Source organism: Hipposideros armiger, unplaced genomic scaffold, assembly GCF_001890085.2.
Source record: "Hipposideros armiger isolate ML-2016 unplaced genomic scaffold, ASM189008v1 scaffold_142, whole genome shotgun sequence".
Classification (NCBI taxonomy): domain Eukaryota; kingdom Metazoa; phylum Chordata; class Mammalia; order Chiroptera; family Hipposideridae; genus Hipposideros; species Hipposideros armiger.
In genome coordinates this window covers 958,823-975,024 of record NW_017731492.1, presented here as the reverse complement: position 1 = coordinate 975,024, position 16,202 = coordinate 958,823, and the positions used below count along the sequence as shown (strand labels likewise).

The 16,202-nt window shown below is 31.7% G+C and overlaps 1 protein-coding gene across 5 annotated transcripts in view; it reads right to left on the bottom strand.

The window, feature by feature from the left end:
- The window catches only part of SPOCK3 (SPARC (osteonectin), cwcv and kazal like domains proteoglycan 3), a 363,483-nt gene that overhangs the window by 17,175 nt on the left and 330,106 nt on the right, over nt 1–16,202 (bottom strand). For all 5 annotated transcript variants that reach the window (XM_019650566.1, XM_019650568.1, XM_019650564.1 and 2 more), the window contains one exon: nt 14,834–14,953. In XM_019650566.1, coding sequence (XP_019506111.1) covers nt 14,834–14,953 — 120 coding nt within the window. The remainder of the gene's footprint in view (nt 1–14,833; nt 14,954–16,202) is intronic.

Here is a 16,202-nt window from a genome sequence, read left to right as displayed (position 1 = left end):
TCCCTATGCTGTACTCCACATTGAGTACATATATATATATATATATATATATATTTGACATTCCATATTATTCAGTTTCAGCTTCAGGTGTATAGTGCAGTGGTCAGGCATCTACACCATCCATAAAGTGGTCTCCCTAATAAGACAAGTGCCCATCTGACCCTCTACAAAATCTTTACGACATTATTGATTATAGTCCCCATACTGTGTTTCATATCCCCGTGGCTATATTATGACTACTAATTTATGCTTTCTAATCCCTTTACCTTCTCCTTATCCCCACCCCCTTCCCACCTAGCAACACTGCTTTGTTTTGTTTTCCCTATTTTTTTAAGAGTAACTGACTTATATCTGCAAAATCCCTTCACAGTAGTACATAGAACAACATTTGTTTGAATAACTAGGAGCCACAATCTTGAAGGTTCATAATTAGAATTCTGCTTACCACACTGTTCCTAAAAACAGGGTATTTGGGCAGAAATATTGGGTTGTTGGAAAAGTCAGGATGTATTTTTTTTCTGTTTTTCATTGCAAAAAATGCGTAATGACTTTTCCGACAACCCAATATAAAAGTGTAAATATGAGTAATTGTGGAATATGGGACAGAGGCATTCCAAGTAAAATAAGTTGCAAGTACAAAGGATCTAAGACTGGGGCAGGAGCTATAAAACACAAAGTTTTATAACTGAAAAACATCTCTGAACATTCCCTGAATGTTTATGCTATGGCAGAAAATAAGTTGCTTCGCTTCCTGAATACAGATAGGTAGACTTCACTTCCTCTGTTCCTATGAAATAGCAAGCCTATTTTAACAATTGCATTTGTTTAGTCAGCAAATATATTATTAGCATAACTGAGATTAACATAAATTGATGTAAAATCATTCAAATGAAAACAAAAACTCACAAAATGTAGGTTGCAAAACATATTTAAAATGGCTGAAGGACTGTACTCAGTCATGAAGTTTTAATATTTTAAAAATTACTATAATTCCCCCCTCCCCCCAAAAAAGTAGTTTGATTTGTTGAGGGAGAGAGGTAAACTGGAGTATGTGATGAAAAGCGAAACACCATACTGGCTCAAAACATGCTCCTGGGCCTTGTAGGTTCAAAGATAGACAACACAAAAATCCCCTCTTCAACTTGTGATTTAAATGGTTATTTTATATTCTGCTTCCAGTAATGACTGTGTTACATTTACTGGACTGACACTCCTACTCATAAGTCTTTAAACTCTGCATATAATGAAAGAAAGAAAGAAAGAAAGAAAGAAAGAAAGAAAGAAAGAAAGAAAGAAAGAAAGAAAGAAAGAAAGAAAGAGAAAGAAAGAAAGAGTGAGGGAGGAAGTGAGGAAGGGGGGAAAAAGAAACCAAGGAAGAGAAACAGAACAATGAATAAGAAGTACACAGATTCTGGTGAAAAGTCCACATTTTGAGGAGGGGAGTTATATGGAATGAAATCCCATTTTTCATTGTTTGTTAGCCTGAGGGCAGAAGAATTGGCATAGCAAAAGGCAATAGGAACACTGGTGAAAAAAGAATGCAGACATTCTAGACAGGAGACTCAGAAAATTGTGTAAAACTATTGAAAAATGAGGGAGAAATCCAACAAGGAAAGGAGAAAACCAAATATTGCCTGTCTTAGATTCTGATGACTCATCAACCACAAATACACATTGCAGACTCAAATCACCTCCACAAATTTGACCTGAGATTAGAACTGGCACCCAGGAAATACGGGTTTTCATTTTGAGCACAACAAAATTACCCATGTGCTAAAAATAAAATAAAATAAAATAAATAAATCAAAACACTTATTGCATTAGAGTAACATAATAAAGCATCACACAATTTAATATCCATAACATCTGGGACACCATCCATCATTAGGAAATATATGAAGCACCAGGAAAATGGGACATACTCTTAAAAGAAAAGACAGTCAATGAGAACAAATCTTGAGATGACCCAACTGTTGGAATATGCAGACAAAATTTTAAAACAACGATGTCTTATTAGGGAGATCACTTCATGGGCCGTGTAGATGTCTGACCACTGCAATGTACACCTGAAGCTGAAGCTGAATAATATGGAATGTATATGTATATAAAATTATAGTTGACATATAATATATATATGGTCATGGGATGTGGAGTACAGCATAGGGAATAGAGTCAATGGAATTGTAACAGCTCTATATAGTGTCAGAGGAGTAATAGGTTGGGGGAGGGAGGTTGTCACTTTGTGAGGGGTGTAAATGTCTAATTATTACACTGTTTTGTTCACCTGAAACTGATAAAAAAAAACCCAAAAAACTGGACTTAAGTAATTTAACATACCCCTCTCAGAAATTAACAGATCAAGAAGACAAAAATAAACACATGGGTTTGAATAATAGAATTGATAACCTTGAACGAAGATGTAATAAAGAACTTTAGACCCAAGGGGAAAACAATTTTAAAAACAATGAAAATAGGTGTCTTTAATGAAGAAAAAAAATTGCTTGTAACAATTTCAATGATAGGAATGATAAGCAGAGAAATAGAAAATAATAAGAACTAGATGAAAATTCAAGAACAAAGTAACAAAGCAGCCTGTACCGTTTTTTAATCACTAGATGGATCCAACAGCAGAAATGAGTTACAGAGGAAAAATTAAACTTGAATATAGATTAATTGCAATGATTTAATATGAAGGAAAGCAAGGAAAGAAATGAGCAGAGCCTCAGGGAACTGCTAGATAATATCAAGGAGTACAACATGTATGTAATTGAAGTCCTAGAAGAGAAGAGAAAGACGGTGCTGGAAAAATAATTTGAGAAAAATAATGGTAGAAATTTTGCTTAAATATGTAACAATCTTCAAACAAAATATACACAATGAAGGACATTGCTAGGTAAACTCTTAAGAACTAATGATAAACACCAAATCAGCAGGAAGATAACGACACATCACAACCAAACAATGATTCAACTACAGCCTGGCGCCTTAGAAATTTTAGAGGTCAGAAAGGCTCTAATAATATCTCTAAATAATAAAAGAAAAAAAACACTTTTTATAAAAGCTTTTTTCAAAAATGTACATACAGTAAAAATATTCTTAGAGCATGAAGGCAAGGACTGCCTGCTTTCACCTAGAGAGCAGAAAGTTCAAACAAGTATTGCTCCCACACTAAAAATAAGAAAAATATAAAAATCTACAAAACCACCCCTTTTTTTTGAACCTGCCAGGTATTTTGTGTCCCAGGGCAATGCAATAACCCAGAATCTAAAAACAGACGTGTGTTTCTAAGAAGAGATGGAATGTGAGCACTTCCTTTCCTAGTACAGCCACTGAACACTATGTAAGCTAACAAGGAGAATTCAGCAAAAATCTTCAAAGAATTTATAAAGCTGTGTGTGGGCTAGCATGACAGTAAACACCCATGGACGCCACAAAAGGAAGAGGATTTTACTCCACATATCTCAGCAAGTGCACTCAAGGAAGACTTGGGCTTGGTAAGAGACTGAGGAAAGCCACCTGAGAAGCAGGAGCTGCTGAGGGAAAGGGATGGAGGCAGACCTCCGTCTTTCCTTCCTGTATCCCTTACGGAACAGGCCGGAGGTTACTGGGTTAAGCGTGATGCTCTGTCACTCTGTGGACATCTGTGAGGATACAGTGAACCTAGAGGAAAGGAAAAGAGAGAGAGACAGCAACAAAAACAAAGCTAAACTAGGGCCACCCAAGTGGCTCAGTTGGTTAAGAGCTCGCTGAAGAGTTTGAGCTCTGAGCAACAGCGGTTCAAGTCCAGCCCGAGGTGAGCAGCCGCTGAGCTGCCAACAGGTGGCAGGATGGCTCAGCTAAAAAAAAAAAAAAAAAAAAAAAAAAACTAAACTAAAACAGCTGTCCCCTAAGTAAGACATATTTCAAGAGTTAATGGGAAATTCTCCAAACTTAATGAAATACTGCAAAACCACAGTGATAGAAATCTTAGAGAACACTGAGCAAGAATGCCTACCAAGAAGAGGAGAAGAGAGGAAGGGAGGGGAGGGGAAGGAAGGAAGGGAAGGAGGGAGGGGGGAAAAGGAACCCATAGTCATGATGCTCAAAACCAATTATAAGGAGAAAAGTATTTCAAGCAATTAGAGGCAAATGCATATTCCAAATAGTGAGAGAGAGAGAGAGAGAGAGAGAGAGAGAAAGCAGCTGACTTCTCAGCTGAAATAGTACAACCTAGAAAGCAATGGAGGAACATATGTAACATGCTGAAGAGAAAAAAAATAAAGCTCTTGATCCAAAATTCTTTACCCAAAGAAAATACCTTTGCAAAAGGAAAAAGCAATACCTTTTAAAAGCAGATGTGAACTATGAGAAAAGTTAAAACACGTATTCTTCATGAAGAATAAATATGATACTAGACAGAAGCTTGGATTCCTACTAACCAAACAAACAAATAAAAAACCCTGAAGAATTTTGGAAGTAGCATTAATAAAGATGCATATGAAATTTATATTTTTATTAAACTTGTTTTAAAAGATAATTGAATGTCTAATCTAAATGCATTAGCAATGTATTGTGTGTTTGTAGGTGGGGTAAATTGAGAGTTTTATTTCCTTCTAATAAATATGGAATGGCAAAATGTGTTTTGAAGGTAGATTGCAACAAATTAAATTTGTATCTTGTAAATCCTAGGACAACCATTAAAAATTTTAAAAGGAGGTAAAAATCGTAACCAGGAGTAGAGGTAAAATAAAATAATAAAAGTGCTTAATTTGCCCAAAATAAAACATTATAAGTATGAAAAAAAAATGGGCAAGGATGTGATAAAATAAATGTAAAATAACTAGGAAGAAGGTAGATTGTAATTAGATTACATCAATAATTAATTAAATGTAAATGACTTAAGCATGTCAATTAAATTACACACAAAAAAAGTCAGGTTGGATTAAAAAGCAAGACTGAACTATATGTTATCCTACAAAAAAACATTTTAAATAAAATGGCATATAGTAGGTTGAAATTAACAGGTGGAAAAAATAAACCATGCAAACACTACTGGAAAGAAAGACAGGCTGACTATACTAATAATATATTTAACTTCAGAATAAGGAATACTACCAAGATACAAAGGGACATTACATAATGATAAATAGTTCAAAGGGAAGACATAACCCTGAAATTGAATGTATATAAAATGAAACTTCAAAATACACGAGAGAAAAAAAAAATAGAACTAAACAGAGGAAAAGAAAAATTCCCAGTTTTATCTGGAGACATCAATACTACTCTGTAAATAATCAATAGAACAAGTAGACAGAAAAACAGTGAGGGTATAGAAGATTGGAACAATATCATCAATAAACTTGAAATAATTTATACAGATAGAACACTCCAACAATTAATAACAAAATACAAGTTCCTATCAAGTACATATGAAACATATTCTGAGCCATAAAACAGATGCTAACAAATTTGAAAAAACTGAAATCATAAAAACTACAATATCAGAACATAATAAAATTACTGTAGAAATGAATAACAAGGAATTATTGAAAAATATATAGAAAACTTAAGAGAAAATTTAGACATAAAAATAAATGAAGATTAAATAATTGCAAAGATGTTATTTAAATCCAGAAAGGAAATATGATCTATTGCCAGAATACTATGTCACACTAATAAATTGTGGATGGTTGAAAGGTTTAAACTAAAAAAATATATACATTAGAATATCCAGGTCAGTATTTTTGTGAGATTTTTCATAAGGAACACAAGCTAAGAAGTCTGAAATCAAAATAGAAGATATAGTGAGGAAATATTTACAATACAATAAATGATTTAAAGTGAAAATAAACGTTTATGTGAATACATGTATGAGAATGAAATAAGATTGGAAAACCATATATATATAGATATATATACATATAGATACATACATATAGATCTATCTATATGTATATATATATCTAGATCTAGATTATATATATATAGATAGATAGATAGATAGATAGATAGATATCAGGCTTTATGTTATGTAATGTTTTTGAGCTATTTTATATCCTTTCATTTATATTTTCTCCTTTATTTTAGCTATCACTTCTTGATGTTTTTAAGATCCCTATAATGCAAATATTCCAGGTTGTGTATTACTAGACTGGCATTGGTGTAAAAGTCAATAGAAATAATGCTGATGCTATAAATGCCTGAATACATATATGAATGTAATGTAAATGTCATCGTGTTTTATTTTTATGCACAGGTTTTAAAAAATATGTATATATTAATATTTGTTGTCATCTTTTTGGGGGGAGGTTGTTTAATTTTTTTCTAGGTTCTAATAGTTCAAATTACTGTTACATGTGCTCTGAACATCCTACGTGATTATATTTTGAAATTAAGTTATTCATTTTGTTGAAAACAGGATGTAATAAAATTGACAATATTTTACGTACCCTGTGAGAATCAATCTACTTGTTAATGATTCCTAAATTGCTAGTGTTAATAGTAATTCTCTATTTGGAATAATATAGCTTGTAAAGACTAGAGGCTCACCCAAAAGTCTGGTGCCTAGCAAATCCATTTGCTAATTTCCCAGGACACAATAATGTAACAAAACAATTTTATTGTAATATATTCTTCGCTTATACCTTTATCTTATATTTATAGTTTTACTTTATACATAATTACATTGATTATCTAAATATGAAATATATAGTTTATAGAAAATTATAATATCCAAATATTAAGATATTACCTTAGTAATACTAAAATGTATAATTCAATTTTATTAGTTATTGTGTCTACCTAACAAGAGATGTCTTGATAATTGGAACAAACAAAATAAGCATTGATTTATACCTTTCATTTTATTACTTGAAATAAGAACATTTATCTTCTAACTTTTCCAATCTTTGTTTTCAAAAGATGAAGTTCCCTGCTCTAACTAGAAGGCTCCTAATTGCATTAAAATAGGGCATTGTTTTTAAGCCTTCTGATTTGAAATTCAATCTTCATCTCAATGTGAGGACAGCAAGACATTAAGTGAGCAATATCTTGTGAAGAAATTAGAATGTATTCATTTACCGAGGGTGTAAGCTACTGTCATTTTCTCTGACTGAGGAGAGCATTTGGTGTGTAGGAAAGAAAAAAAAAAAGACATCTTAATCTGAGTTAGACTGTTAATCTGAGGATTTTGCATATGATTGTGATGTCCTGATGCTTTCTTTTCAAAAGGACAAAAAAGGAAATTAATATGCTATCTCTTTCAAAGGATACATACACACACACATGCACACACACTCTCTCTGTCTCAATCACAATCATATTTAAAAAAGAAACCTTAGTATTTCTGTTATGTAATTTTTGGAGATTTAAATAATAAAACAAAATATATCAAGGTATACAGATTATAATGGTACAACATATACTTATTGAAAAAGCCTAAAACATGTATTTTCATGGTATAATGATAATGGAGTGAGGTTAAATAGCTCTGTTTTCTTCACCTTCTTATCATAAAACATTTTTGTTTAAAGTTCTTTCCATCTTAGTTGCTTTTCAATGGTCATTCCTTTGCCAGTGACAGCTCTAAAATATATTCAAGCGAAACATATCTGAGAAGCCCGATTTTTTATATAAAATTAATTTAAGTTGTTTAAAAAACTGGCAAACTTTACCCACTTGCTTAATTTCTTAAAAAAAAAGCAATAACATTATTGATATTTCTTGTCAACTGAAGCCATTTAACTATGAAACATTTACAATATCCAACATTCAGGTAAAGAACCAATTCCTCTCTGGCAATGGCTATACAATACCTTATGAATGGCTTTGATACAATTTGGTCAATAAAAAACTATGGTTAGTATCCTATTGTGCATTAAAATAAGTACGAGGGGAAAAAATTTTTGTCACCATACCATTTTGGTATTTTTGACACTGTAATAAGATGTTTAACTAATGTAAAATATATAGCAGTATTAATTTGATACCCAGTATATGAGGCTAGCAAGTTCCCCTTTATTAGGCCACAGTCCACATTTAAGGTCCACTGCCTTATAAAAAGAAGTTGGGTAACTTCCCATTTAAGTTTCATCAAGTCCTGACTCTTGTATTTCAATTATGCTACTGTCAGAGATCTGCCCTTCTGAAACCTCTATGTCATTCAGCAACCATGGGGCAGCAGCTACCAGCTACTTCATCCATCTTTAAATAAAAATTTACAATTAGATTTATTAACTTATTCATTAAACACATTGTTACTGAGTTTCTGTCACATGCCACGGCTGGGGATTCCACAGTGGAAAATTCCTGGCCTCACAGAGCTTACATTTTACTTGGAAATGGGACAAAATAAACTAGTAAACATTTTTATATCAGATAGCGACATATGCTATAAAGAAAAGCAAAGCGGCATAAAGAGGTGGTGAATGCTCTGTGGCAAGTCTTTTATACGTGGTGGGAGGGAGGCACCTGCTGCTGTAATCTGAGGAGGAAGATGGATAAAGTGAGAGAATGCAGATGCCTGGGTGAAGGGTGTTCTAGGACCACCCCCCCCCCAGAAAAAGCAAATATGAAGCAAGTTTCTATACCATGAGGAATTATATTAATTAAAAGATCCTGTAATACCTTCTAGAACCTACGGAGAGGTCAGCAGGCAATGATTAAGCCACAAAAGCATTTGATCTAACAGTTTTAGCAATCTGACTTGTGAGTAGAAAAAAAAAATGAAGTTAGAGAACATAAATGCATTTAATTTAAGGACTGTTAGTAGTCATTAGTTATCATATAATGAGGCTGGATTATTAGAGTAGGATAAAGGAAACCAAAAGATGTCATTCCTTAATTTGTATTTTTACTCATTATAACACTGCAGAAAAATTGACCTAAGATAAAAGATATGCACGACTCCAGATAATAATTTAAACTATTAAAGTATACCAATTAACTTACATATGAAAAGTACAGTAGCGAATTTTCAGATGATTTTTATTAAGTTGACCCTTTAAAAACTAGTTGTTTTGTATTTCCAAAACTGGTAATTTCATATGCTTCAGCACACACATTTATGCCCTTCACAAGGCACTGGCTTTCCTTTTAGCCAATAATTAGAACAAGCTCTTCTGTGGTACACTCGTATCTATATGCCTTTTTTGCTACATGTGTTTGCTTGGGAAATAGCATATACCTACTGTGTTGTATGAAATGGAAAAGAGAGCTGCATTTTTTCAGATTATTTAAAGATACAAAGTATTGATAAAGAAGACATGGGATGACATCCCCTATTCACCCTCCCCCTGCATTCCAACAAGTTCAGTCCCAGCCCACATTCACCTCTTCAACTCATTCACTAACTTTTCACTCTGTGTTCATCTATAGAACAAATAGATTTAAGTTTGGATTATTTTGTAAGAAACTGTGTGTTCTATTAACAAATATTCTAATAACATAGAAAGTAAACGCTATTATTTCCTGAGAGTAAAGAACTGACCATTTTTATGTAAATTACATTAATTTATATGTCACTAGAGATACAGATCCATCAAAAGATAAATATTTACCTCAAAGGCAATATCATATATATTAAGCAAGAGATATTGGCGTTTAAGCATTCTTCTTGGTACAACCAGAAGAAATATACAGGGAGGGCTTTGGCCCTCCCTCACATATTTGCCACTATTATTACTATTTCGATATTCAAATACAAATAAATTTTGTCACTTGATATTAAATTTGAAGTTGTTTGATTAAGCATAAGGAAGGTATTCTGAACAACCAAAATGCAGCAAGCTCCCCTCTCACTTCCATGATCAACTTCCATCTACTATCACTCTTTAGGCAAATGAACGTTGGAGTCTAAAGACAAAGGTGCAGATTGGTAGAGAGCTTTCTTTCCCCCTGGGCTAGGTGGGCAATGGAGATTCTCCAGTGTGGAGAACAGGAGGTGACAGATTCTAAACACAGCCTGACTCACAGGTGACTACAGACTGGGGCGTAAGGTAAAAAACTTTTAATTGTCTCCTGTCCAAATGTTTGTGAAACATTACCTCTCATATTTAGCTGTAACCACAACTTATCCTACTGTCCATAAACATGATCTGGGTAAAAATGTAAAGGTGAGTTAAGGGTGAGAGACAGCTCTCCATATAAACCAGTGTGTTTTATATTTCTAGATTTGACTATGACTCAAGACTAAAATTTTAAAATTAAAGCTATAAACTCTCTACTTATGTGTGCATGCAAGTGTGACTGTTGATATATATTATCTTCTTCTGTCTTCAGCTGGTATTGACAAATTAGATTATAAAATGTCTTAAGAAAGCTCTGCTTTGATTGGCTTAGGAATAAGTGTTGATATAAATTATATATTTTTAAAACTTACAAAAAAATTAATGCTTTCAAAAGTATTTAATCAAGAATAACCCAAATGTTTTAAAAGTTCAATTCATATAATTTAAATAAACATAGGCAAAATCAACTATATAGTTTACTATTATTTAATAAAATAGCTATACATTCAGAGTTTTCAGCATTAAGTGTAATACAGGTGTACATTTTAATTTTATTTGGATGTGTTTTTCCTAAACTTATAAAAATATACTAAGATAGCATTACATTTATAATATTTGAGATTATAAAAAGTATAAATTAGTTAACAAATTAAATCATTAAGATAAACTTTATTTCAACAGTAATTATGTTTTATAATAAGCTGATTTGAAATTTAAATATAGTTTCTAAATCTTTAGATAATTTAACACCTTAGACTTATGCTAAATTAATTAATGTGTATTCATTAAATATCTAGATGACTTCTAAAACTAAAACATGTTTTTAAATTTGTATATCTTGGTGCCCCTAATTTTTATTGTTCAAGCTAATTTTATAGTTTATAGTTTAAGTTGTATATATTTGGGTTTATTAATAAACATGTTCATTTTTGCCACATTAAAAAGTTATAAAAAATTATATGGCTCTAAGTATAAAAAAGTATAAAATACATAAATTCTGATAATCTACAAAATGAAAATGCATAACAATTTAAAATTATCTATCTTATAATTTTCTATATAAAATAGAAACTACTATATTTAAAAATTATAATTTCTGTCTTTATAAAATTCTACTAGGAGACAAATGATATAAGGCAGGCAACCTGGATTGCAAGGTATGCAAAATATGCTTTTGTTAGAATATATACTTTTATTTTAAAATAAAATGACTAATTATTCCAAAAATATATAAGGCAAAGCAATATAAATCCAAAAAAATATATTATAGCATTTCCCCAAAATATTATATCATAGTCAATGCTAGCTAATATTTAAAGGGTTTATTCATATAAAATATATTCTAAAATTAGTATCAAATATTATACTGATGCAAAACTAAAATTTGATTTTGTCTCTATTAAAATCACAACATTTTCTTGGATTATTGGTCTACTGTTAATAAGAGATTCTAAAATAAGTTTTTCTTTTTCTTCTAGGTACTCTGTTTAAATGACAAATATCCTGTGTCTTATCAAAATATTTCCCTGTGCTTTATTGACCTCATTGTACCTTAATTTTAAAAAGTACAGTCTGCTCACTGTCATAATGAAAGCTCAAAACCCAACTATGAATGTTTGTTTATAAGAAAGTCATGTAAGTTTAAGTAATAAAGAAAGATTGACAATAAAATTGTCAGTAAGTATATCGGCAAATGCAATAAAAATGAATGTAGTAATGGTACTGTTACTACCAGGTAAGGTGAAATCTGTGCTAAAAAGCAGTAAGTAGGATATAAATACTATAATATACAGCAATAAGCATAATTTATTAATGGATATAACAGAAATAAATCCATATTCTAAAAAATTGGGCAGCAAACACATATAGCAAAAATTAATAACAATACTAGAAGGAGCTGATTAAATATCATGGAATTCATCAATATACCTTTCTCAGAATTAAACATAAAAGCTGGCATAGCGTATGGGGTTTTATTTGTTTCCTTTTGTGCTATGGACTCATGTCCCCCACAATTCACAGGATAAAGCCTTGTCCACCTCCAACACACCCTGCCCAATGATGGCATTAGGAGATGGGGCTTTTTGGAGGTAAGCAGGTCATAAAGTAGAGCCCTCATGATAGGATTAGTAACCTAATAAGAAGAGACACTTAGAGAGATCTTTCTCTGTCTCTGCCATGTGAAAAGATGGCTGTCTACAAGCCAGGAAGAAGGTCCGCATGGACATCCTAATCTGACGGCACCTTGATCTAGGACATCACAGCCTACAGAGTTTGAGAAATACATGTCTAGTGTTTAATACATTTAGTCTATGTATTTTAATATTATAGTAGCTTGAGTTAAGACACTTTTTTTTCCATTTTGCTGTGTATAAGCTCCTCCCACTGATGTTTTATGTTCAAATTCACCACTAATTAAAACAAATTCGATTTATAATGACATATAATAATAGCATGCTCAGAAGAATGGAAAAGTTAAAAATAATGGTTATATTTTTTTGCTGGCAGGTACGAAGGCTAACTTTAACTCTCATGCTTTCCTATTAGAACTTAGACATGCCCTAAGCTTTTTGCAAAGCAGTCTCATAACATTTGTTGCCAAAATTTGAAATGCATGCACATTTTGACCCACTACTTCCAACATTGGAATCTTTCTCATAGAAATATAAGCATACCAACTAACTGCAGAATTGATTGTCATAGAGAAAATAATAAGTAATCATTCCTAGGGTAATCATTGATTTAGATTAAATTATGGTAATATGCACACAATGTAGCATTTTGGCTGTTTCTTTGTTTCTTTTATTCATTCTACTCAATTTTATTTAGTGAGTACTATATGTCAAATTATTCTATGTTCTGATGATACAATGGTAAATAAAAATCTCTACCTTTTAGTCTATTGGGGAGTGAGAGTGAGAGAGAAAAAACTAAATTAATTAAACACATAGATCATCACTATAATGGACAGTGACAAATGCTATAAAGAAAAAATACGAATAGAAAGGAGGTGGGGAGGATACCATTGGAGAGTTACTTCACAAATTCAATATAATGGAGTCAGGAGAGGATTCACTCAGAGGGTGTACAAATCTGAGGAGCTGAGGGAGTCAGACATTTGCCTTCTAGGGATTTGTCATATCTGTTTTGATAGATAACTTAATTTTGGAAATTTACCCCTACTTTGCCTCTGACCCCTTCATGCAATATAAATAATCCTGTACCCACTTTCTTATTTACTCTCCAAAGATATTCAACCCAAGGAACTTCTTGTAATTAACCCACTATATCAAGGCTGTCTAATTTCTTGCTAGTAACAGAAATAATATTTATGTATGTGTACAATTAACCAGGCATTGGGCTGAGTGTTCTCTAAGCTCTTCTTTTATCCATCTCCAAATATGAGAAGGACCATTAGTTTGAACTCAGGTTCAAAGGAGAAATTTGAGAGCAAGTAATAAAAATATTCAAGTATGACAGGGCAGGTATAGACATGAAATAAATTAAAAAAATCAATATGTCAGGTTCTGGGAAAACTTTTACTCCAACCTATGTCTCTTTCATGAATAAAGAAGCAAACAGGCTTTATTGTTTCTGCTATGTAAGATAAGACATCTTACTCTCAAAGCATCAAGAAATTTAACGCCTGCCAAAAATTAAACCAATAAATTTCAAAAACAAACCTGAGAAACGTTCCTTCAGGAGAGAAAAAACACTATGTTTTCTTTCTGAATTTCACAAGACAAAACATATGTGCATGGTTATCACACATGCAAAGATAATTATTATGTCTATCGGCCATAGCTTAATTAAGAACTATTAAATTTTTTAAGAACATAAATAAGATTCATAAATATAAAAGTTTGAAACTGTTGAAAAGTCTTTGATGAGAAGAAAACAAATGAGGCATTTTAGGAAATATAGACTGTGGATGACTGTGCCATTTTATGAATGATTTTGTTTGAAACGAATATTTAAGGATTGCAAGTGAGAGTGGATGGGTCACATCATGCATGATAAGTAAAGAAGGGCGCGCACGTGGGAGTCTGTCAGTTACAAGGTGCTGCTATGATTCCTGCCCTACCTTACCTTCTCCTATTTTAGAGTAAATGCTTCTCTGTTTGAAAACTCCCTAAAATTAAGCTCATGTTTCAATCTTTCTTTCACATGCATTAAATATGAAATATATTCTTGTAAATGAAAAATATATAAAATGAAGAGTTCATAAAATTAGTCATAGCAATGGCCCTATTTCAATTTGCATTTCCTATTTCTAAGGAATTAAAGAAAAAACATTTTGGGGGAATTATACAGATGATGAAAGAATCATACAAGATTCTGTCTTTTTATTATGTCTTCTTTCTTTTACGAACAGGAATTGCAACGTGTCATTGAAAATATCCTTTTAGTCTAATGTCACAATTGAGTCAAATTAGAAATGTCTGCAAAGCAATCAGGAAAAGGCTAATCTTGGGAGGAAAAGGGGTGCTAATTGTGTTCTATAGAAATCTAAGTACTCGAAAAGTCTTACCTTTATTTCCTGTGTTCTGTTCTTTATCATTTCTATCAAAACACTGAAAAAAATATTCCTACTCTTTCAATTCGACTGGAAGCTAAATGCTGTCTCTGAGGGATATTCCTTTTTCTACCAGAGAAAGTTGTTACAAATCCTTAATTTCCTTGGAAAATATTATGGGTGAGTGCTTGGAACAATGACTATGTTTTGATTTTTGTTCAGCATCTAAGTGAAGGATAAACTTTGAAATATGTGTTTTGATCTAAGTGATTCATTGAAAATAAAATCCCACATCAAAGACAATGACATAAATCAAATTTAGAAATCTTACTGCTTCTCTCAGGCCTCAGTAATGCTTTCGTCTTCTTGTTTTGACTTCCACTTTCATGAAGGGCCTTGAACCAGTCCCGCAATCTGTTTGCCACCTCTCTGAACTCCAGGTCACTACATGCTAAAAACAAAGAGAAATGAAACCAATCTTGAATAATAACTTAGCATAAGGTCAATGCTGCTTCTCAAATTATTCCAATAACTGAAAGGTAACAAGGACTAAAAGAAAAAAATGTGATACAATTACTAATTGTGTTTCAGCTTTTCAAAAACAAAAAAAAAAAAATAAATGTGTGTTTCAAACAAAACAAGATGTTATATAACATTTTATTTAATAAAGGAATGTTATTGATAGAATTCTACTTCCACTCCTCACTAGAATGTAACAGGGATTTAGGTTCTCATTGTTAACATTACATAAATTGAGTCAAATATTTATCTGCTGAACACGTCTGTCCCAGTAAGGTGGTGGATCATCTGGGAAAACAATGGGTTGAAAGTCCAAAATAAAAACTTACATATTTTTATTAGCCATACCTATTATAATGTTATGAATGATAAATCTGCATCAGCATATTCAATAAATGCAGAAATTATCAACTTTAAATAAATGTTGTTTATATTTGGTTCAATCCTACATTTATTTAAGTGCAGAAAAGGAGGGGCTATCTCATTTGACATTAGAAAAGAGTGTACAATATTTTTTAAAAATGATATCACATACTGTTATAAAAATAAGATACTAGAAAACTTTGACATTTGAAACTTAAAATAATTCCTGTTTTTTAAATATTATTTGTCAAAATTATATTCTTTAAAATAGCCTATACAATAAAGAGTAGTAAAATACACTTTACATATACTTTTTAATTAAATTTATTTGGGTGACATTGGTTAATAAAAGCATGTTTCACATGTACAATTATAACAATACATTATTTATATATTTCATTGCATTCTCACTGCCCATATGTGTATGAGACTAATGCTAAAATATGATATTTCAAATTGAATAATTTGTCGCAAATTATTTTGAAAATATAAGAAATACTTATATACACTGTTTAGAGGATTTTGTTACTGTAGGCTTAACTCTTCTACAAGGAGCAAATGTGCAATTTCCTGGATTGACAAGTGTTCCTTAATAGTACTCTTCTTATCCATTTTCTTAAAAATAGTGTTTTACACAATGATATTATTACATAATAGTTACTATATACTATATACATTTTAAACAATAGGTATTATATATAACATAACAAATATAGTATAATACAATGTAATATACCGTATTTGCCGGCGTATAAGACGACTGGGCGTATAAGACGACCCCCTAACATTTCCACTCAAAATACAGAGTTTGTTATATA